This window comes from Palaemon carinicauda, chromosome 9 (genome assembly GCF_036898095.1).
Source record: "Palaemon carinicauda isolate YSFRI2023 chromosome 9, ASM3689809v2, whole genome shotgun sequence".
In the NCBI taxonomy this organism is placed as follows: Eukaryota; Metazoa; Arthropoda; class Malacostraca; order Decapoda; family Palaemonidae; genus Palaemon; species Palaemon carinicauda.
This window is the reverse complement of record NC_090733.1, coordinates 148,303,012-148,327,552: the sequence shown is the minus strand read 5'-3', so window position 1 is coordinate 148,327,552 and position 24,541 is coordinate 148,303,012. Positions and strand designations below refer to the sequence as shown.

The following is a 24,541-nucleotide window of genomic DNA, read 5'->3' as shown; positions in this document are numbered from 1 at the left end:
AATATCAGCAAACATACTATATTTTATTTTAAAATATCGTATATAAAATATTTTAACAACAAAATTTAAGTATAAATGTTTCATATGAAATAATATAAATAAATAACATTTCTACAAAAGTATTTCTTTCATCGGTATTCATTTGTTTACATCATCTCTTTCCAAGTTGTAGTCCTTCAAGATGAAGTAGGTACCATCTGCAAATACATAACTTTATCATAAAATATCCGCGTGATCTTATGTTATATTGACGTTTAAGTTACATAAATGGAATTATGTCGACTTCAGGCAATTTATTTTGCTTTACTTTTCTGTTTTCAGGTTACAACTCTGTCATTACAGTGGATACAAAATCTATCCCGGCCATGGGAAAACCATGGTCCGGACGGATGGAAAGGTATGTTGTTTTTATTTTTTTTCCATTAGATTAGATAGTTAGGAAATTAATATACGACTTATTCACAGGTAATTTATAAGTGCAGTTATCAATTGTCGGCAAATTAGGAGTTCTTTTATTCTATGCTTACTACCGTCGCCGTTACTCTATTCCCGTCGATACATTACCCTATACCGTATCATTAAGGACAAACTTATAATATTAGTGTATTAACTTTCATTAATTAGCCTACCAATGAGCATGGTTTCGAATAATGTAACTAATTGCTCAATTGAATAAACAAGTCAACGACGTTTTCATCTGCCATGTGATTGCGTAGTTGGGAGAGTCCATTGGCTAGTATGGCGTATCGGTATTACTTACGGAGTAATTCTCGTATGATATTTGCAAGATTTTTTTTTTTTCTATTTTGGAAGCTCCTGTTTTTGTGGAACTTGACCCCCAACTCCCATGGATTTCCTTGAAAATCTGGCATTTCATGATTCCTCCACTTTTGGCCTGTTCATCAGGGTCACCCATATTACTAGCTAATTTACAACCCCAGTTGGAAAAGCAAGATGCGTTATTTAAGCCCCAGGGCTCCAACTAGGAAATTAGTCCAGTGAGGGAAGGAAATAAACTATAAGTTAAACATTTGGAAATGCTTAAGAATCAATTCTCTGTCAACATGAAAATTTCTTGACAGTAGTAATCAAGTTGATTACTACGAAAAGTGCACTCATTTTGAAAATATGGTTTGCATTTATGATACCGGCCACCTGTATTTATGATAACAGCTAACTTAGAACATGGCAGTGTAAGGTGGGGTCACATGGGGTTGGTAGTCGCCCTCGTTAGGTTAGTAGGTAAGGACACGGTTAGCGGGTGGAAAGGTTAGGTTAGTCGATGTTCATTTATCATCTACGCGAGGAACTGGCCACTGATATACAAAGGCTCCGGAAATACTTGGGATCACCTGTATTATTACTCTAGTGCCATGTATAATGGACAATGAAGAGGAATGTGTGAACACAATTTTTCTTTAGCATTAATGGTTGATAATGTCATGAGTTCTTAAAGGTAGGAAATTAGGTTACTTCATTTGGAGCCATGCATGGTCTTAAATTTTTCTGCTAATAGCCTTATTCTCAAATTAACCAACTTGGATCATGTCCCAGCTGTTTATAATAAGTTTGTAGCACAATATTGAATCATGATGTAGAATGATAAGTCATGTGTTGTTAGGTGTTTTGAGAGATTCTAATAATAAATGGTGGAAAACTTTTTAATTGTGCTGGTTGCCACTCGAGCTGCATGAAAACACTAGAACGTAAAATTACAGTTTAAACCAAATTCGGATATGTTACACCCTATCGGTTGATCGCGCAGCGCCATCTATGGATCCATCGTTGGCGTAGCAATCGATAGATCTGCAGCGCAATCAATGTATATGGTTGAGGGCACATGATGAGGCCTATTTTGCTGTTAAGCATTTGGTCGCTATCAATTAATTTGGACTTGGAATCTGAGTGATGTTTATGGTTTTCCAAAATATATGAAGTAGAAAGTAATATAAAATTAACTATACTGTAAACTTATTTATATGATGACTTGCCATTAGAAACGTATACTTAACAAATCAACCAGAGACTCCCATTAAATTTCACAAGTACATTACACTTATTTAATTAGGTATACAAAACATGCTTCTCCATCCAAAAAGTAAATTTATATTTCAAGTTATAATAATAATAATAATAATAATAATGTTTATTGGACAAAAAATATTTACATTCAAAGATTTACAAAAAGAAAAAAAGACTCAGTCCAAGCCCATGTGGAGCAGAGCTCTTCGGGCAATAATACAACAAAATATCATCAATTAAGTAAAAATAAAAAATAAAGTAAATATGGATATAGATATACAAAATGTACGCATACATATACATAATCATATGTATACAAATAGATACATATAAATGAGAATCTTAGCCTAAAAACAAATGGAAATGCATATTTATATGATAAGGAAAGATGGTATATGAAAGCTAATGGTATATACATTGAAAAAATTGTAGATATTAAGCAAAAATCTCATAAAATAACTAGTTTTACAAATAAAAAAAATATTCTAAACAATGAAACATACTTGCGTTGTGGTTAGGTAGGCAAGTATAAATATTTATTAATAAAGCTTAATACCCAGATAACAGGAGATTTGTATATGATTTCTTAAAAGACCGAACGCTAAGCAGTGCCTTTAGATAAGCGGGCAGAGTATTCCAAAGTTTAATACCTTGGTATAGATACGATTGCTCGCATCTATTAATACGTATGAAAGGAAGAGTTAAGTTTGAATTTCTTGTTCCATATGGATGAACTGATTGTTCCTGAATTATTTTTCGTCTTAAATCTGGAAATTTGTTCAAAATAAGTGTTTGGAACATCATACTCATTAAGGAGAGCTTATAATTGTCTTCCAGCTTCAATATCGAGAGAGACCGGAAAAGTGGCGATGTATGAGCTAAGTAATCACTGGAGCTTATGATTCTTACCAGTCTTTTTTGAATTACAATTAATGGTTGCAAGACATTTCTACTACTACTCCCCCACGCCGTATTGCAGTAATTTAGGTGAGAAGATACTAACGAGTGATACAATTGTTTTATAATATATAAGGGGAAATACTCTTTTAATCTATATATGATACCCATTACTTTGGCAATTTTATTAACTGTCATATTTACATGCTCACAGAAAGTTAGTTTATTATCAAGAATTATCCCTAAAAATTTACCACTGGACTTCTGATCCAGAGTGTGATTTCCTATAGCAACCCTTATGTTATCAGGAACTCTTCGTAGAGAAAAGATTATGAAGTATGTCTTTCTTTCATTTAAGGTTAACTTATTTGCTAGTAGCCAGTTTTTTACACGAGTTAAATCATTGGTTAGTGTATCACAGAGGGAGTAGATATTTTTATGTCTAAAGTGAAGCGTAGTGTCATCGGCAAAGAGTATGGAGCTTAACCTACCTACTGATCGAGGTAGATCATTGATATAGGCGAGGAAAAATAACGGTCCTAGGACTGATCCCTGGGGAACACCTATTTTGACATCCATAACCTCTGAGAGATGGCCATCGAGGGTCACAAATTGTTTACAACTCGTTAAGTAGGATTTTAGTAAGAGTAACGCATTTCCACGTATTCCATAATGTTCGAGCTTTTTAAGCAGCACATCATGAGACACTGTGTCAAAGGCTTTACTCAAATCTAAAAAGACCGCACCAAGGTATTCATTTTTATTCATCGCATTGTAGATATTTTCAAGGAGGTCATTTACAGCATCACTTGTACTAACGCCACGCAGAAAGCCATACTGACAGGAAGAAAAGATATTACATCTAGTAAAGAAAGAGTAGAGTCGATTGTACAATAATTTTTCAAAAATTTTATTCAATAAGGGAAGGCAACTTATTGGTCTATAGTTATTGACATCCGATTTATCACCAGACTTATGTAGCACAGTAACGCATGCTATTTTAAAAATGTCAGGATAAATGCCAGAGGCAATACAACGGTTGAACAATAAGGATATAGGAAAGGCAAGTAAACTAGCATTATTCTTATATAGTTTAGTAGGGGGAGAATGAATATTTGCTTTTTTGTTCTTTAGTTTTTTTATAATGTTGATTACTTCAAGTGGAGAAGATGGGGTCAAATAAATAGAGTGCTGATTTGAAGGAGGTAAATAGGAATGAAAATCTAACTGATTATTTTGAGGCAGGGCATCTCGGAGAGTAATGCCAATTGTAGAGAAATGAAGATTAAAAGCATTTGCAATCTGTTGGCTGTCAGTAATAGTTTCGCCGTTACGACCAATGAGTTTTCTTAGCGAAGTGCGCTTTTTCTTTCCAGGCCTAAGTAAACTCAATTCACATTTTTTCCATTTAGGCTAGCACATTTCATTGAATATATATTTACACGTGTGGTAGCCCTCGCCATCTACCAAATCATCATCCATGTCAACTGACAAACCCATCATAATGTCACATCCTATTCAGAAATTACCATCACTCCTGTTGGCTAAATCATCAACCATCTCAACCAACAAGCCCATCATAGTATTGCTTCCTATTCAGTAATTATCACTCATGCTGGTTAAATCATCATCCATCTCAACTGACAAACCCATCATATTACATTCTATTCAGTAATCAGTCACCCGACTAAATTGCCAACCATCTCAACCAACAAACCCATCATAATATCACATCTTGTTTAGTGATTTGTGTCATTCTTGCCGACTAAACCAGGAGAGGCTAATAATACATGAGGGAAAATTTATCTGTATAAAATGAAGTAAACTGACTGAAGAATGCAAAAAAAAAGTAAGTTCAAATGACAAAGAGAAGATCATGATTAAACTAATAAATATACAAGGACTTACAAATATCAAAACCCAGGAATTATTAAAAATAATAAGAGGTAAATCAGTTCCTTGCCATCAGAGAGACACAGCTTAGGTACATGTCTAAATATCCCGGAGAAATTCAGCTATATAGATGAGAACAGAGAAGAAAAAGATTAAAAAGGAGACAGAATATTGCTCTTATACCATCATGGAAAGCATTTTACAGTATAAGGAGATGGCTACTAAAAATCCTGACATATCAAACATCATTGTAAGGGGACTGCACTTTAAGCTCTATACTTTGTTTACCTATTAAGTGACTACCAAAAAACAAATGAAATCATCAAAGATTTGGAAGAACAATTAGCAGATGATATTGATTCAGACTACTTGGTTTGGGAGATTTTAATGCCCACCTTGGATTTCTAGGTCAACAAAGGAGAAACAAGGAAGGTAACTGTGCTTGAAATGATCATGAACTTATACAAAGACTGCAATTGTCTTCATCTTAGCAAGCCCAAGCATGCACCAAATATTATGTAAAAGAAAAGAAAGAATTTCATTTATCTGACAATAATCTAATAACGGCAGTATTTGAATTCAAGAATAATAATAATAATGTTTATTGGACAAAAGATATTTACATTCAAAGATTTACGAAAAGAAAAAAAGACTCAGTCCAAGCCCATGTGGAGCAGAGCTCTTCGGGCAATAATACAACAAGATAATATCATCAATTAAGTAAAAATAAAAAATAAAGTAAATATGGATATAGATATACAAAATGTACGCATACATATACATAATCATATGTATACAAATAGATACATATAAATGAGAATCTTAGCCTAAAAACAAATGGAAATGCATATTTATATGATAAGGAAAGATGGTATATGAAAGCTAATGGTGTATACATTGAAAAAATTGTAGATATTAAGCAAAAAAACTCAGTAAAAGAACTAGTTTTACAAATAAAAAAAATATTCTAAACAATGAAACATACTTGCGATGTGGTTAGGTAGGCAAGTATAAATATTTATGAATAAAGCTTAATACCCAGATAACAGGAGATTTGTATATGATTTCTTAAAAGACCGAACGCTAAGCAGTGCCTTTAGATAAGCGGGCAGAGTATTCCAAAGTTTAATACCTTGGTATAGATAGGATTGCTCGCATCTATTAATACGTATGAAAGGAAGAGTTAAGTTTGAATTTCTTGTTCCGTATGGATGAACTGATTGTTCCTGAATTATTTTTCGTCTTGAATCTGGAAATTTGTTCAAAATAAGTGTTTGGAACATCATATTCATTAAGGAGAGCTTATAATTGTCTTCCAGCTTCAATATCGAGAGAGACCGGAAGAGTGGCGATGTATGAGCTAAGTAATCACTGGAGCTTATGATTCTTACCAGTCTTTTTTGAATTACAATTAATGGTTGCAAGACATTTCTACTACTACTCCCCCACGCCGTATTGCAGTAATTTAGGTGAGGAGATACTAACGAGTGATACAATTGTTTTATAATATATAAGGGGAAATACTCTTTTAATCTATATATGATACCCATTACTTTGGCAATTTTATTAACTGTCATATTTACATGCTCACAGAAAGTTAGTTTATTATCAAGAATTATCCCTAAAAATTTACCACTGGACTTCTGATCCAGAGTGTGATTTCCTATAGCAACCCTTATGTTAACAGGAACTCTTCGTAGAGAAAAGATAATGAAGTATGTCTTTCTTTCATTTAAGGTTAACTTATTTGCTAGTAGCCAGTTTTTTACACGAGTTAAATCATTGGTTAGTGTATCACAGAGGGAGTAGATATTTTTATGTCTAAAATGAAGCGTAGTGTCATCGGCAAAGAGTATGGAGCTTAACCTACCTACTGATCGAGGTAGATCATTGATATAGGCGAGGAAAAATAACGGTCCTAGGACTGATCCCTGGGGAACACCTATTTTGACATCCATAACCTCTGAGAGATGGCCATCGAGGGTCACAAATTGTTTTCGACTCGTTAAGTAGGATTTTAGTAAGAGTAACGCATTTCCACGTATTCCATAATGTTCGAGCTTTTTAAGCAGCACATCATGAGACACTGTGTCAAAGGCTTTACTCAAATCTAAAAAGACCGCACCAAGGTATTCATTTTTATTCATCGCATTGTAAATATTTTCAAGAAGGTCATTTACAGCATCACTTGTACTAACGCCACGCAGAAAGCCATACTGACAGGTAGAAAAGATATTACATCTAGTAAAGAAAGAGTAGAGTCGATTGTACAATAATTTTTCAAAAATTTTATTCAATAAGGGAAGGCAACTTATTGGTCTATAGTTATTGACATCCGATTTATCACCAGACTTATGTAGCACAGTAACGCACGCTATTTTAAAAATGTCAGGATAAATGCCAGAGGCAGTACAACGGTTGAACAATAAGGATATAGGAAAGGCAAGTAAACTAGCATTATTCTTATATAGTTTAGTAGGGGGAGAATGAATATTTGCTTTTTTGTTCTTTAGTTTTTTTATAATGTTGATTACTTCAAGTGGAGAAGATGGGGTCAAATAAATAGAGTGCTGATTTGAAGGAGGTAAATAGGAATGAAAATCTAACTGATTATTTTGAGGCAGGGCATCTCGGAGAGTAATGCCAATTGTAGAGAAATGAAGATTAAAAGCATTTGCAATCTGTTGGCTGTCAGTAATAGTTTCGCCGTTACGACCAATAAGTTTTCTTAGCGAAGTGCGCTTTTTCTTTCCAGGCCTATGGGAGGAATTTATGAGATCCCAGGAGTTTTTAGCATCATTTCGGAGTTGATCAAAAGTACTATCAAAATATTTTTTCTTTGCCACACGAATTAATGTAAGCAACATATTACAATAGTTTCTATAGCGTTGGGCACTATAAGCACCCAATTTCATTCTTCGATATAAATTATGTTTAATGTTAATTGATTTCAGTAGCCCTTTGGAGAGCCACTTATTCACCAATCTTTTAACACTTACATATTTTGTTTTTAAAGGAAAGCATTCATTGAAAAAGCTGTCTATTTCATCCGTAAAAGAGGCCGCACCCAGGTGAGGATCTAATGAGGCTTGACCATATTCGGTCCAGTCTTTCCCCCTCAGGAGTTCCGTGAATTTCCTGTCATTCACTTCGCTCATATCTCTGAATTGAATTTTTATTTTGTCTACGTTGTTTAATATAGGCATTAATAGACTACAGAAAATTGGGAAATGATCTGTGATATCTGCTAAGAATATCCCACTATTACCAACAAGATTATTATTTGCCCAAATATGGTCAATACAAGACAGCGAGTCATTCGAGCCGACTCTTGTTGGTCTAGTTATTGACGGGCGAAAGTCAAAAGATCGCATTGTGTTAATCAGTCTGCGGGTGGTCTCGCTCTCCCCTTCCCTCATTAAGCAGATGTTAAAGTCCCCAGCGACTATTGTATTCATAGGGGAGATACCTGGATTTCTTAGCACCTCCTCTAACGAGTCGAAAAACATATTTCCGTTACCTCCTGGACGTCTGTAGATACCTAAGATTACTGTTTTATGAGGCGAGTTTGGTATAGAAACCGTTACACCGACACTTTCAAAATTATCATTAGAAATGTTGAAGTCATCAAGAGGTTGAAAATCAATAGAGTCTTTAACGAAAATGCTCACACCGCCGCCCCTCCGACCTTCCCGATAATTGTGACACGCATTATACCCAGGAAGATAATTCATGCAGTGAGTTTCTTCCTTAGCCCATGTTTCGGTCAATACAATGATATCAAATTCATGGTTGCAGTTATTTAAGTAGCCAATAAATTCGTCATGGTTCTTCTTGAAACTTCGAATATTAAAACTTATTAATGAAAGGCATTGCCGCATATGATTAGGGAGAGAATCATTAAATGTGTCAGTAGTGTAATATTTACAGGAAAACAGATCAGATGTGATCACAAAATCAATAAAGTTTTCATCAGGATCAATGTGATATACAGGATTTGTGTTCATGAGACGTAACCACAGTTAAAATTAGTAATTAATAGTTTAGTATCAATATGCTTAGAAATACAAAAATGAAAATATTTCGTTACGGTGAAAAATGGAAATAGTTATAAAAATTATAAACAAGGAAATAATTGTTGTAATTACAATACAGAAATAGGAATAATAAAAATAATTTTAACAATAATAGTAATAAAAAAGAAAAAAAATAATGATATTAATATCAGTAAAAGTAATAATAGTAATGATATTACTAACAATAGTGGAAATGGCAGTGTTAAAAGTAAAATAATGCAATTTGAAAAAAAGAACAAAATTGAGTGTAAATTCAAAAATTTAAATGTGAAAAACCAATGAGGTTAGAAAAAATGGTTACAGAAACTGAAAACAATGGAGTATTTAGCACATATTTTGAAATCACTCAGGGGCACTAAGCCCTGTACTACTGTAGAACAGATCAAGGTCCTTTCGGGTACGGATAGCAAAAGTTTTGCCCGCTGAGGAAGTTTTCACTTTAATAACTCCGTCGCGAGTATGTAGGAACAGACCGGTATACTGCTGTCTTTTCACTCTACGTAATTCATAAAAAAGCTTATCACGTTTCTTTGTGAGCGCTTCGCCTATAAAGAAACCTTTTGCAGTGTCATTCCTGTGTTGAAAACACGAGTGTCTGATGTCTGCCTTCACAGCTCGCGACATCACTTTCAGCAAGATGATGTAGTTTTCAAAAGACCCTCTGGAGAAGAGGAAGAAAATCCATTAGTGAAAATAAGAGCTGGTACTACACTACCAAAGAAAAAGTTGAAAACTTACGGAGAGGAAATGAAAGTAATGGCAGAAGATAAGGTAGAAACAGTTGGGAATTTATATCGGATAATGATACTTGATTTAAAGGAAAGGAACAAGGAACACTAAATCAGAACATTGGTGAAACCATAACGTGGTTTAATCACGAGATGAGAACAATCAGCACAAGAAAGATGTTCTACAGAAAGAAAAGAAATGAAAACCATCCTGACCTCAGGAGGAATATGGCAGAAAATACATAGACGCAAAGGAAGCAGCACTAAAGTTAGCCTACAAAGCTATGGCAACTTTTGAAGTAAATGCGAAAAAGGAAATGTGAAGAAAAAGACCACAGGAAGTTATGGAAGAACATCGATAGACTGAGACAGGGAGGCAAAAGAAACCCCAACAAGTAAGTAACAGTTTATGACGAATATGGAAATGCCTTGAAGAGGGAAACAAGAACATCCTGAAAATGAAGAAATCATAATGACAAAACTACTACATTTTGAATTAGAAAATGAGGAAAACGTATTTGGAAATTGGAAAATTATTTACAAACTTTGGAAAATGCAAGAGAAATTCTAAACTAAAGCAGTGTGTGAGAGAGTTTAAAATAGAAAAATAAACCACAGTGTTGCCGGTACAGACTATGACCCAATTACTGTATATACTGGACTGAATGGGACCGTCGCCCATCTCGACTGACAAACCCATCATATCGCATCCTATTCGGTAATTAGTGTCACTCTGCTGACTAAATCATCCATCTCAACTGACAAATCCATCATTATATCACATCCTATTAAGCAAATAATGTCACTCCTGATTAAATCATCATCCATCTCAACTGACTAACCCATCATATCACATCCTATTCAGTAATTAATGTCACTCATGCTGATTAAATCATCATCCGTCTTAACTGACGAACTCATTTCTTTCACGAACTGCTCATCACCAATTACAATTTCATTGAGTTTATTCTCCAAATTAGGCATACAATATAATACATGAAACAAAATACATATGGTTTTTTGTAATCATAAGATTGATTTAGTTTTGCAATAAAATACAAAATTATATACTTAAATTGCTTAATAAAACATTACCATTTAGGGTAGAATTTAGTTTGTTGCACAGGCAGTGGTTAGAAAATCCCCGTAAGCAAGAGAAACCAGTAAAAAAAAGAAAAGAAAAATGAGTTCACAACAAAGGAATGAGATTTGCAGTGACTGCAAAAATAGTTAGAAAAAACGAAGAGGGACTGATATGTAACGAATGCGATATGTGGTACCACGCCATGTGCCAGAAAATATCCAGAGCTATGTATAGGGCTCTTAGAGCGCACAAAGAACTAATGTGGATGTGTAACAATTGCAAACAAGAATTAAAGTGCAGTAAAAATAAAATGAAAGAGCTAAAAGAAAGAAACAAAATATTGAACGAAAAGCTGAGAGAAATAGAAGAAAAATGGTCCAAAAATGAGAGCAGAAATTGTCGAAGAGGTGCTGAGTGTGGAAGGTGAAGAATGAAATAATGGACAAGGTCGTAAGTACAGTAGATTACAGGTTTAGCCAGAATGAATTTGTAGATGTAGGGCAAAATCAGGTAGAAGTAGTTACATCAAAAGTATTGCAGGAACTAGAAGAGGAGGAAAAAAGGAGAGCGTGTAATTTAGTGCTGTATAATGTACCAGAAAGTGAAGGGAGGAAGCTGAGGAAAGAAAAACAGAGGATATTAATTGGTGTGAGGATATTTTCAGAAATAGTTTCGAGCTAGAGCAGATAGAGATGGAACAGGTAATAAGGCTAGGGAAGCTAAATGGGGGGGGGGGGGGGGGGCGACGACCTAGGCCAGTGCCTATTAAATTTAAGAATGAAGTGGAAAATCCTAAAAAGTGCTAAGAAACTAAAACATGAACAGAATCCTTTGAAAAAAAAAAAAGGGTAGGTATAACAAAGGACATGACAAAAAAGGAGAGAGGGGGCTATGTCAAAACTTAGGGAAGAGCTCAAAGAAAAACAAAATACAGTAATGGAGAATGGTTGGATGATGATAAACGGAAAACTCCTCAGAGAACAGGGGCCAGAGAAAGGAGATAGAGATAGAACCACAAGAAATGCTAAATGGGAACAGAAAACGGAATGAATACGGATCACGCGATAGCCCAACCGAAAAGAATAAGAGAATTGATTTCAAAATGTTAAATATACTAGGCTTAACAAAGCAAAAATACATAGAAATGGAGTGTCTCCTAAACGATAGCTTTGATATCAATATAGTAGTGCTAACTGAAATACAACAGAAAATAGATAAGATTAATTTAAGTGATGGTACAATTAAGGAGGAGAGTATGAGGGATTTTAAAGATGAAAAAGGAGGGGGGTTAATGGTTATAAACAAAGACGACAAGGATATACAGTAGAAAGGAAGAAGTTCATTCGAAGAACTTATAATGGATGTAAAAGGGAATATCCTTAAAAAGAAAGTTAGACTTATTGTAGTATTCATGGATTGTGGCGTGGATAGGGAAGGTAAAGGAAGAAACTTAGTGATACGGATAGAGTTAGAGAAAAAAATAGAGGAAGTGGAGGAAGATGAAGCACTAATTATAATGGGAGATTTTAATGGTCATCTAGGCTCCTTGGGATACCAAGAGGAGAATGGAAATGGAAAGAAAATACTCGAGGTAATAGACAAGAAAAACCTTATATTATTAAATGTAGATGAGAAATGCAAAGGAACATATACATGGGAGAGAGGCGATCAAAAAACTGCCATAGACTTGGTGTTGGTAAATAAAGAAATGTATGAATACTTCGATGAGATGAACATAGATGAAGAAAAAGATAAAGTAGATATATCTGACCATAATCTGGTTTAGGTAGAGGTCAGCGTAAAAGCGAAGATAGAAAAGTACAAAAAAGGAGACAGACGTGACAGTTATTGTCAGGCTCGAGACAGCGAGCGGTCTGCTCAACACGACGTGAAATGTCCTGTAGGACGTGTTCCCAAACGTGTCGTTAAGCGTGCGGTGGTTCATGATCTCGACCGTCCTATACGAGGCCAACAAGATCATAAAATTACTCTTCTATCAAAATCAACCATACCCAAATTAACACTTGAACCCTTATGCATCGCTTCGTTTTTGTATGTAACACTTCTATGACTAAAAAGTTCCTTAAGCGAAGTGCTATATCCCACATTCAAAATTTACATTTCAAGCTAGATCTAGTCAAAACAGTTGGCCGAGGGATTTGCCTTTCCATCGCTGCCACCTTTGTACTCTTCTTTTTTCTATTCCTTAGAGAAGACTGGTTTATACATTCTTACCAGTTCAGTCAAGCTTGTAGAATATTGGGATGTACATGGCTGGGTCTGTAATTTGATTTGAATATATCTCTAAGATGACCAGCCAGAGCTGTTGAATATTGGCATGATGATTACAGGTCATAGTTTTGCATATTTAATATGACTAGTCAAAGGTGGAGTAGATTGGCAAGTTGATTACAGATTATAGGTTGTCAAATAGTTAAAAATAGCTACATGTATTTTAGATTGATGTGAAAACTTTATCTAGAAAAATGCAATAGGATGCTTATTGAAGTTTTAATTTAGAATAAAATGTAAATATAGATAAGGGCATCAATGTTACTGTGCCTTCCCACCCCACACACAAGAAATTGTTTTCCTAGATGTTCAGATTGAATCTGATTGGGTTAAGCTGGCAAGTCCTCTGTTTTTGAGCTATGTTTGTCGATTCTACAAACGCTACATAAGAAGTTATTTTCCAGCAAATAAGTTGCTAGTATTAAGGAAACAGAAACCCCACAAAAATTTTTTTTCTAATATCAAGGAAACAATGTTAAATAATGTTTGTTCCGACACAGAGACTTACCTTGAAACACTTTATAGGAGATTACTGGTAACTCCTCTCCGACGACCAGATTTTTACGTAGTTTCCCCCTACTTCCATGTTCTATACTGTCCTGAATAACGGGAAATAACATGACCTGGGGGCATTGCCCGGGCAGGTCGTCCGTCTTTGAGAAGCTCTCCCCAGTAAGTTTTCTGGTCGGTTCGTGAACACACGTGCTTCACGAAGCTCCTCATACTCCGTGCGATTCCCTTTGTGTTTAGTTCCACGTGCTTCCCACGTGATCGGGATCTCTTAGTGTGTGTTTAGTGCTTTCACTACGTGCTTTTGATTTCGCTCCCTTGTGCTTTCCTAGTGTTTTAGTGCTTTTCCTTTGTGGCTTGCTTGTGTCTACGGCCCTTTGTGTTGCGTTATGGAACACGTTCGCCGTTGTCCTGGGCCTAGGGCTGGTAGATCATGCGGGGCTTTTCTGTCTAAGCCCGAGGTTGACCCGCATACGTTGTGTACCTCGTGTAGGGGTAGAGCTTGTTCGCCGTCGGATAAGTGTTCCGAATGTGCCGATTGGCCCGAGGTCCAGTGGATAAAATTCCGTACCAAAAAGAAGAAGGCATCGAAGAAGTCTCCTAGGAAGACTAGCGTTTCTTCCCCTGCGACTTCAGCAGGAGAAGGGTCAGGTAGGGTACATCCGCCTTCCCCTACCCAAAGTAAGGGGCGAGGTAAGTCCAAGGAGAACATGCAGTTGGCTCCTCTTTCCCAAGAGAGGGAATTTGTGGGCGGTCCTTCGTTGGCCAAGGCAAGTCAGGCGGCCGTAAGTGAGTGTAGTGGGGGTCCGGGGGACGTGGCTCTCTCTCATAAGGGCCACGTCTCGTCGAGGGACCCCATGTGGTCTAATAGTGTCCCTTTTTCTTCATCAGGTTCCTGGGTGGAAGTTCCAGGGTCATCAGCGACGAGTGGTGGCGTCGGCAGAGAGGAGTCCCCGCAAGAAGATCCATTGGCTTGGGACGTGCCGAGGACTCCGATGAGGTCCCCACTGGACATGGAGGAAGGCCTTGGCGGGGCCTTCCCCGGTTTGGCGGGCCCGTCGGGATGGTTGCCGCCGAAGACTTCGCTACAGGAGAGTCTCCCCATTCCTTCTCCGTCAGGGGTACGGCGTAGCCCCAAGAAAACGCAGTCACGTGCTAGGTCACGATACGGAGGTCAGTCTTTCTCGTCAGGACGTGACTCTTCGGATTCGTCAAGCAGTGAACGGAGGAGACGACAGAGGAGGAAACGAGATCGGTCGGTGCGGAGGAACTCCCCTTTGCGGTCTCCCACAAGATCTCGGGACAGGGTGAGTCCCAGTTCCTCCCCTCCCAAAAGCAGGAGAACAACTCCCCCAGTAGGGACGTGGAAAAGAGGTCGGTCTGTGCGGAGGAACTCCCCTTCGCGGTCTCCCACAGGATCTCGGGACAGGATGAGTCCCCGTTCCCCTACATCCAAAAGCAGGAGAACAACCCCCCCAGTAGGGACGCGGAAACGAGGTCGGTCTGTGCGGAGGAACTCCCCTTCGCGGTCTCCCACAGGATCTCGGGACAGGATGAGGCCCCGTTCCCCTACACCCAAAAGCAGGAGACCAGTCTCTCCGAAAGGGACGTGGGTGTTTGTCCCAGAGAACAATTTTAAAGTCTGTTCCAAACCTATTGGTTCGACACATGAGCGGGCAGGAGACAGTCCCCCTAGAAGGACTTCCACGTCCCGCGTCAGGGAGTCACCAGATGAGCGAAGGGCTACATCTTGCAGGCCTAAGACCCGTCCTGGAGACGTTTATCCCGCCCAGCGCAGGGGGCCGTCGTCTAGGCCGGGCAGCCTCGACAGGTCTCCCCATCGAGACCCCAGAAGGGGAAGGACACCTCCGTCGATCTATCTCACGGAGGACACCGTTTCACCGAAAAAGGCCACGAAGAGGAGAGGTACAGCGGACGTCGAAGATAGAGGGAACCTTGGACCCCGCCATCACGGCAGAGACCGAGATCACGATTCGCCCCGTCGGTCGGAAGGAGGGGAGGGCGAGTCGGCGGTGACGGAGGACTCAGCGTACAGGAGAGTCCTTGCTTTAATTAGGGGTTATAACAACCTTATAGAACCCGCCACTCAAGAGGAAGAACCCTGGACTTCAGGCCTGAACAAGTTCATAGCGGTCCCCGCCCAGAAAAAGTCTTCTCTCTCTCTCCCTGAGGCCAGTAACGTGGGGATTGGGAAGACTCACATTGATAAGGTCATATCCCGCAATAGCGACTCCTGCAGGGCTCACAGCTCAGCAAAGCTCCTACAGGGTTTGAAGTCGCAGTCGAAATACTACTCTTTAGAAAACAGGCCGACCGGTGCGTGCAAGACCGAGGAAACCATAGACATCCTGTGCCAGGGCATCTCCGACGGGAGGGCATCGGCAGCATCTACCTTCTTCTCCTCTTCCGAGTCGGCAATGATGGAGGAGATGTCCAAGGACTTAGTTAATGTGGCCTCCTGGCTGGATTGGTGGGCCACCACCCTAGTAGGCACCCAGATTCCTACAGACTCCATGGAACCTGCAAAACGGGAGGCTCTGAATGAGTTGCTGGGGTCAGGTAGCCGCGCCCTTAAATTCCTGACCTTTCAGTCTTTGGCTCTCTCCGCAAATTGGATTCTCCGGAGAAGAGACGCCCTAGTCAAGAACCTTCCCATTAAGATTCCTGACAGGGAAGCTAAAGCCTTGAAGACCTGCTCCGTCTGGGGGGAGCAGCTTATTCCGACGAAGAAGGCGGAAGAGGTCGTGGAGAAGTTGGCCAAAAAGAGGGAGCTACCTACCCTGAAGCCACAGGCGGCACGCCGCCCCATCTTCAGGAGGCCAGTGACAGAAGCACCCATGGCCGCGCGTACCACACCAACTCAAGGAAGGAGGGAACCCTCGTCAGGACAGTGGTCTTCCTCTGTGGTTCCCCCCCGAAGAGGTTCATCTTCTAACCCCCCAACGTATAGGTCTTCTTTCTACTCCTCCAGGAGGGGGAGAACAGGCCGTTCTTCCCGTAGGAGATAAGATGGGAGGCCCCCCTCCCCTGCCAAAGCCTCAGGTAGGGGGATGCCTCAGACTCACTTGGCAAGCATGGAAGCTCCACGGAGCAGATCCGTGGACAGTTACAGTACTAAAGGAGGGCTACAGGATCCCCTTCATGGAGGAGACACCCCCCCTAGTTCCAGCAACGCAGGCAGACTGGTTGGTGCCCAAGGACCTGGCGAAGAGGGCAGCGTTGGACGGAGAAGTCAAGACGTTGTTGCAGAAGGGAGCTTTAGAAACAGTGACATTCCCGGGTCCGGGGTTCTACAGCCGCCTGTTCCTAGTGGAAAAAGCGACAGGAGGGTGGAGACCTGTAATAGACCTGTCAGCCCTCAACAGGTTTCTCAGGAAGGTGACCTTCAAAATGGACACTCCAAGAACGGTCATGGCGTCCTTGAGAGAGGGCGACTTTATGATTTCTATAGACCTCAAGGACGCCTACTTCCAAGTGCCCATTCATCCGTCGAGCAGGAAGTTTCTCCGGGTCAAGTGGGGTACCCAGGTGTTACAATTCAAGGCCCTATGCTTCGGTCTTTCAACAGCCCCCCAGGTATTCACGAGGGTCTTTACGACGGTCTCCATATGGGCCCACGAACGGGGCATTCGACTCATCAGGTACCTGGACGACTGGTTACTCCTTTCATCCTCAAAGGAAGACTTGAAACAACAGGGCGAAGATCTTCTTCAATTGTGCAAAACCCTGGGCATCGTGGTCAACTTGGAGAAATCACAACTAACCCCATCCAACAGGAGGACGTACCTTGGAATGGTCCTGGATTCGTTACAGGTCAAGGCATTCCCAACCACGGAAAGGCTGGACAACCTGGATCGAGTGCTCCGGCCCTTCCTTCTGGGTCGCCCCAGAAGAGCGCAGGATTGGCAAAGGTTGGTAGGGCACCTGGTGTCCCTAGAAAAGCTGGTACCTCACGGGAGACAGAACTTAAGGGTGGTTCAATGGAACCTGAAAGAACATTGGAACCAGAAAAGTTCCCCGGACATTGTGGTCCCTCTCCTTCAGGAGTCCAGGAAGGCCTTGGAATGGTGGCAGGATCGGTCGAACACCCTAAGGGGGATGCCACTGTCCTCCCAACCTCCGGAGGTTCTTCTCTTCACGGACGCATCGAAGGACGGGTGGGGAGCCCATCTCCGGGAAAAGACAGCAAAGGGGGCGTGGTCAGAGGGGGAGAAATCCCTACACATAAATATCCTGGAAATGAGAGCGGTCCAAGAAGCCTGCAACCACTTCGAGGAGGACATGAGAGGGCATTCGGTGGCCCTAATGTCAGACAATGCAACGGTGGTGGCTTACGTGAAAAAGGAGGGGGGGACTGAGATCAAAAGAGTTGTGCGAACTAGCCCTTCAAATCCTAAAATGGGCGGAACAGAAGGACATCATCCTGACGGCAAGGTTCATTCCAGGGAAGAACAACGTCCTAGCAGACGGCCTCAGCAGAGTGGGGCAAATGGTAGCAACAGAATGGTCCCTACACCCACAAGTGGCAAGCTACATTATACAGATGTGGGGATCTCCGGTAATGGATCTGTTTGCAACAAGGTTGAACGCGCAACTCCCCGTATTTTGTTCTCCCGTCCCAGATCCGAAGGCGGCAATGGAAGACGCCTTTCAGCACAAGTGGGACGGACTGGACGTGTACGCCTTTCCCCCCTTCTCCCTGATAAGGCAAGTCCTCAACAGAGTAAGAGCAGCAACCAACCTAAGGATGACTTTGGTAGCGCCTTGGTGGCCGGAGAGAGAATGGTTCGCGGACCTAAGGAACCTCACCGTCCTACCTCCTTGGCCTCTACCCGGCAGGTCAGACCTATTAAAACAACCTCACTTTCAGCGGTTTCACAGAAACCCGCAAGCCCTTCGTCTTCACGCCTGGAGATTATCCAGCGGCTCCTGAAGAAACAAGGGTACTCCGGCAAGACAGCCAGGAGGATGTCGCTATACCTGAGGAAATCATCCACAGCCGTCTACCAGTCTAAGTGGGCGGTATTCGTGAAGTGGTGCAGGGACAAGAAGTTAGAGCCCTTGGAAGCGTCAGTGCCCGTGATAGCCGACTTCATGGTTTATCTCAGGGACAAGTTAGACATGTCAGTTCCAGCGATCAAAGGAGTTCGGGCGGCCCTGGGTCAAGTCTTTCTTCTCAAGGGCATAGATCTCGGCTCCTCCAGGCATATCTCCATGCTTATCAGAGCGTTCGAACAATCATGCCCCCCTTCCGCCCCTAGAATCCCGAGTTGGGACTTGGCGCGAGTCCTAGATATGTTACGGAAACCACCATTCGAGCCCTTAAAGGACATTGATGACAAGAATCTCACGCTCAAGGCGGTCTTCTTGCTAGCATTAGCCTCGGCTAAGAGGGTGGGCGAGCTACACGGACTGTCATTCGAGGTGGAGCACACTAGGGGATGGAAGGAAGTAACCTTTAAGTTTGTCACATCCTTCGTCGCCAAGACTCGGAACCCCTCGGTGTGGGATCCGAGGTTTGAGAGTTTTTCGATTCCGGCAATCCCGAATAAAGGAAACCCGGAGGACCTAAAATTATGCCCGGTCAGGACTATTAGGAAATACCTTAAGAGAACGGCAAACCTCCGCCCGTCTATCAAGAATCTCTTCGTCTCATGGGGAAAAATAAAGAAAAACATATCCAAAAATACGGTTTCGTTCTGGCTCAGGAAAGTGATCACGCAAGCCTACTTAAAACAAGGTCTTCCTACACCGGGGAAACCCAGAGCTCACGATGTTCGGGGCATTAGCACCTCTCTAACGTTCGAAAAGAACATGTCAGTAGCGCAAGTTCTTCGAGCGGGAACTTGGTCCAACCAGTCGACCTTCACCGCACATTATCTCAAGGACTGTACGAGAAAGTCTCTAGACGGGTTTTCTATCGGGCCGGTCATCTCAGCCCTGCATTCGGTTTGACGGCTCACGCCCCAGGCTCAATCGCGAAACATAAAGTATCTAGACACAAGGAGCCGAGTTCTAGTTTTCCCCCCTTTTCTATCTTTCTCGTACCGTCAGTCGTCATCAAGAAATATCGCTCATTACACAAGACGAAAATTCGCCATATCAAGCACAACGAAGATATTGCAGAAGGGTAAGTGTTATACCACACTTAATGAGTCTTTTACGTAGTTTTCCCTACTGTCCATCGGGGTCAGGGCTAAAAGGACACTCCCCCCTCCTAAGGTGTAAGTCTCCTATAAAGTGTTTCAAGGTAAGTCTCTGTGTCGGAACAAATCACAAATTTTAAGTAATTTGTATTTTTCCTAACAATACTTACCGAAGAAACACTTTAGGTTTAGGGCCCCCCCAACCGTCCCCGCAGTGCCCCGCTGACCTCGTGGTTTTGTTCATTACATAAAACTTACTGGGGAGAGCTTCTCAAAGACGGACGACCTGCCCGGGCAATGCCCCCAGGTCATGTTATTTCCCGTTATTCAGGACAGTATAGAACATGGAAGTAGGGGGAAACTACGTAAAAATCTGGTCGTCGGAGAGGAGTTACCAGTAATCTCCTATAAAGTGTTTCTTCGGTAAGTATTGTTAGGAAAAATACAAATTACTTAAAATTTGTGATGTTAAATTGTGTGGAGGGGGTTCACTCTCAAATCCCCATTATATTAACACGAGTCACTAGAAATTTATCTAGATTTTGCTTCTTTCCATTTTTTGCGACAAAAAAAAAATGAGTTTCTAATATCAAGGAAACAATGTTAATGTGTTAAATGAGTAAAATGAAAAATTAGCTGAAGACCTTTTTTTTTTATTGTTGAGTTGTGGGCTTAATTTACCAAGCGCACAAGAAATATATTTGGATTGGATCAATTTTACAACACACAGCTAGTGTCCCTCCGTTCACATTCTAACCCCCCCCCCCAAAGCAAAAACAGCCTTCGGTAAATGTAAAGTGTCATTCAAATATTGAAAAAAAAATCTCAAAAACAAATTGAAAAGTTGGCAACCCCATTCAGCGATTTTTCAACGAGTGAGGGAAACTTGATTTATCGATATTTCTCATCCAATTGTATGTTGGAAAGTTTTATATACTGTATCTTAGCAAAATACTAAGTTGGTAGTGAGAAGGAAATTCCTGAACAAAAGGATGTCAGCGGGGTTCCTAGAAGCAGTCCCCACAACCCTTACTTTTTATATATAAAAATACTAGTTAGAAGCTAGTCCTACATTGACTGCAAAACAGCTGAGGGAAAGCCACCCATAATTACTTTGAGGGAATGAATGGACACTTTGGAAAAGAATCAGTGGGGATTTAGGCACTCAGAGTGAAGGCAAAGAAGAAACCGCTCATTACAGAAAAACAGGGAAAGGCAAGGGTTGCTTTTTGTAAGGTCAGGTATCGGCCCCTTGAAAATATTAGAAATATTCATAGATAAGGCCACTTTCTACATCTTTGACCCCGTAGGTAAAACTGGGGGTGGAAAAGGGTGGTGATCCTTATAACACTTGAAAGTGATGCAGATGACCAACGTGCGGTGCTTGTTAAAGACATTTTCTTAAATAAAATCTAGTATTAATGAACGGAAATCTTATACTTAATGACGTAATTAATTGTAATGGTTTTTTCAAATTTCGAAGCAATAACATAAGGGGGAACAATTTTGAGACAATAACCAATATTATTTGGCCAAAATACAGCAAAAACTTTGGATTAATAAACTATTATAATCAATACGGGAACAAAATAAAGGGCAATATTATCTTGGCAAAAAAAAAAGGTTTGGACAATTGAAGAGACATGTAAGTATTTATATTTGTATGGAAAGATCCAGTGGTATTTAATAACTTAAAAATACAAAACTGAATGAAAGAAGAGTATTCCTCCACTAAGTATAGTATTTTGAGAGAACACTGCTCGACTGCCATTTAAAAATGATTTGACTAGATCCAGCTTGGAATGGAAATTTTGAATGTGGGATATAGCACTTTGCATAGTGAACTTTTTAGTCATAGAAGTGTTACATACATACAAAATTGAGCTATGGATGAGGGTTCAAGTGTTAATTTGGGTATTGTTGATTTTAGATAGAAGAGTAATTTTATGATCTTGTTGGCTGAGTTTGTAGCAGCAGTAGGTGGTGGTCCATAAGCTGATGTCTAGTGCCTCAACCCACATCTCTAAAATAACCTTTGTGAATTGGATGGAAACTACTCTGTTGGTAGAGTAATTATTACTACTACTACTACTACTAAGCTACAACCCTATTTGGAAAAGCGAGATGCTATAAGCCCAAGGGCTCCAACAGGGAAAATAGCTCAGTGAGGAAAGGAAGTAAAGTCAGAAATGATGAACAATTAAAATGAAATACGGAATTTTAAAAATTGTAGCAACATCAAAACAGATATTTCATATATCCATACAGTTCTATAAAAACTTATGTCAGCCAGCTCAACATGAAAACATTTGCTGCAACTTTGAACTTTTGAACACCAATCGATTAAACTACCCCATTAAGAAGATAATTCCACAACTTGTTCACAGCTGGAGTAAAACTTCTAGAATACTGTATAGGATTGAGCCTTATGATGGAGAAGGCCTAACTATTAGAATTAACTACATGCCTAGTATTACGAACAGTTTGTTACTGTCCAGGAAGATCTGAATATAAAGGATGATCAGAAGTATGGAAAATCTTATGCAAAATGTGTAACAAACTAATGGAACGACGGTGCCATGATGAAGACAGTTATGCATGACACCCCCCCCCCCCACCCCCCCGTGTGTGTCTGTGAAGGGATGATGACTGAAAACATGCTGAAGATGAATTTGTGGTTGTTTTTGGATGTTAAAGCTATATTTCAAAAGGCATATAGTTTAGCATGACTTTTAATAATATTACAATAGTCTCCTTTTATGGGTCGGTGTTCAATGAATTCCCGTGGAAAAAAATTTTTAATCCCTACCTCTTGAAGAAAATATTTAAGAATTTTTGGTATTTTTTATAATTTTTTTTTTTTCATATTACAGACTTTTGTCTTCTTAAATTCAAAATGTGAACGTGGATACAGACTGAAGAGGAATCCACGTGAAGTCCGATGGACCATATTGTATAGGTAAGGTTTTTTTTTTAATATATATAATGTAAAATTGTATCTAAATTCTATTTTGCATTTGCTCCATTTACAGTGGTTCTTTGTCTAGAAGTTTTAAAATTTAAAATTCTTATAGGGGGGACTCATACATAATTAAGTCACAAATTGCATAAATGTACTGTTCGGGTAAAATAGAGCTGTGAACATTTTTTTTTTTTTTTTTATAAAGAACACTGACTTTATTTAAATTTTCATTTTATTTCAATAGATGCTTGTCATGATTGAACTTTCTTTCAGGCGTAAGCATAAGAAGGGCATGGATGAGGAAACTGCCAAAAAGCGTACACGTCGTACCCAGAAGTACCAGAGGGCTATTGTTGGTGCCTCCCTTACAGACATTATGGCCAAGAGGTAAGTGCAATAGACTGTAATTTGTTCTTGTCCGACGCTTGTAACTATACTGAATATGAAATTAAATTGTGAAATTAAAAGTCACTTTTTCTTTTTTTTTTCCAACCCTTAACCCCCAGAGGGTTATTTTTTTCCCAGCACATTTTGCAGTATATATATTTTTTTTAAATTGCTCTAACAGCCTTAATTTTTGTCATAGAGAGGTCAGGTTGGTCTCATTCTCTTGGAAAATGTCTGATTTTTCTCAAAAAATTATCAAAAATATAAAAGAAACAATTTTATTTTTTTTTTCCAAGGACGTACCGGTACGTCCATGGGGGTAAAGGGATGGCTTTTGTGAAACGTACCAGTACGTCCTTTTGGGGGTAAAAGGGTTGAATGCTATTTCATTCTCAACTGCCTGCCATGTGATGAGGTAATATTTGATTGTTTTTCCTTTTTTTTTTTTTTTTTTTTTGTACAGGAACATGAAGCCCGAAGTCCGAAAGGCACAGAGAGAACAAGCCATTAGGTTGGTAACAAATTTACTTTTCTTAGATCATAAGTTTTGTGATGTAGTGAAAATTCTTATATATAATCTCAATAGAAAAATAAAGTTGTGTATATTTCAGTAGAAGCACTGAGCAATTAATTATTTCCCCGTCTTTAATTTCTAGAGCTGCTAAGGAGAAGACCAGGGCTGCCAAGGCGACCAAGAAGTCCAATTCAAATACACAGAAAGTAAAGGTAGTTTCTTTGTAGTTTTGGAGTTGCCACAGTCTTACCATGCATGTTAATAGGAAATAGGATAGGGCAATATTTAGTATGGAATATTTCCTTCACACTTTAATCTTCATCTTTGTCCATGAAACGAATAGCTATCGAAAATGTTGTCGTTGATGTACAAACTTGTTTATACCTGTTTTTAAAATGTTTAATCTGAAGTTGAAGACTGTGGCTTCATCATGACTAATGTTAGTGAAATAATTTTTTATATGCTAGGCCCATCTAAAGATTTATAAATTATGCGAGGTGTGTGTAGAGTAAGTTTTTTTCAACACCATCGTTGAGGGTTCATGTCGGTTATAATTTCCTTTTAGATAGGATAAGTTTAGCATGGGCAATTAACTTTCGTTGCATCATGCTTATGATAACTTTTCTTTTCAGCCTAACAAGAAAGCCACTCAGAAGATTGCTAAGGTTCCAAAAGCTGCTCGGCCTGGTACTCATGGAGGACATGCTGGGCATGGAAGCCGTCGTTAATCCATTTAATTGAATAAAGAAAAAAGGCTTTTAATTTAGTTTACTTTTTCCTTTATATACAGAAGGGGATAGGGAATAGACTTTATTTCATTAGTAGTGCACCATTTGACCAGTGTGTATACTAGGGAAATCAGCTTGGGAGCATATTAAGATGACTCCACTTGCTACTTTTGATATGTTTTTGTTTTTAGGAAAGTCATGAAATCCTAGAAGAGAGCATAGGAGTAGTTCGTTCTCTCTCTCTCTTTTCATAGAAAGACTTCATTTATGTAGAAAGTTAC

At 39.7% G+C, this 24,541-nt stretch overlaps 1 protein-coding gene across 2 annotated transcripts; it reads left to right on the top strand.

Annotated features, from left to right (window-relative positions):
• The first annotated feature begins 132 nt into the window (after positions 1-132).
• LOC137647254 (large ribosomal subunit protein eL24-like) lies at positions 133-24,294 on the top strand. 2 transcript variants are annotated; one of them, XM_068380648.1, is made up of 7 exons: positions 133-186; positions 322-397; positions 22,543-22,628; positions 22,905-23,018; positions 23,482-23,529; positions 23,675-23,738; positions 24,165-24,294. In XM_068380648.1, the coding sequence occupies exons 1-7, from the start codon at positions 182-184 to the stop codon at positions 24,258-24,260; spliced, it is 489 nt and encodes a 162-aa protein (XP_068236749.1). In that variant the 5' UTR covers positions 133-181; the 3' UTR covers positions 24,261-24,294. The 2 variants fall into 2 exon arrangements, with proteins under 2 accessions (XP_068236749.1, XP_068236748.1); XM_068380647.1 differs by having other exon boundaries at positions 23,675-23,744.
• Positions 24,295-24,541: the final 247 nt, after the last annotated feature.

Excerpts from the sequence above, each read along its gene's own strand:
- LOC137647254 (XM_068380647.1), top strand. Across the intron at positions 23,530-23,674 it reads CAGAGAGAACAAGCCATTAG|AGCTGCTAAGGAGAAGACCA; the intron begins GTTGGTAACAAA and ends TTTAATTTCTAG. Across the intron at positions 23,745-24,164 it reads CAAATACACAGAAAGTAAAG|CCTAACAAGAAAGCCACTCA; the intron begins GTAGTTTCTTTG and ends TTTTCTTTTCAG.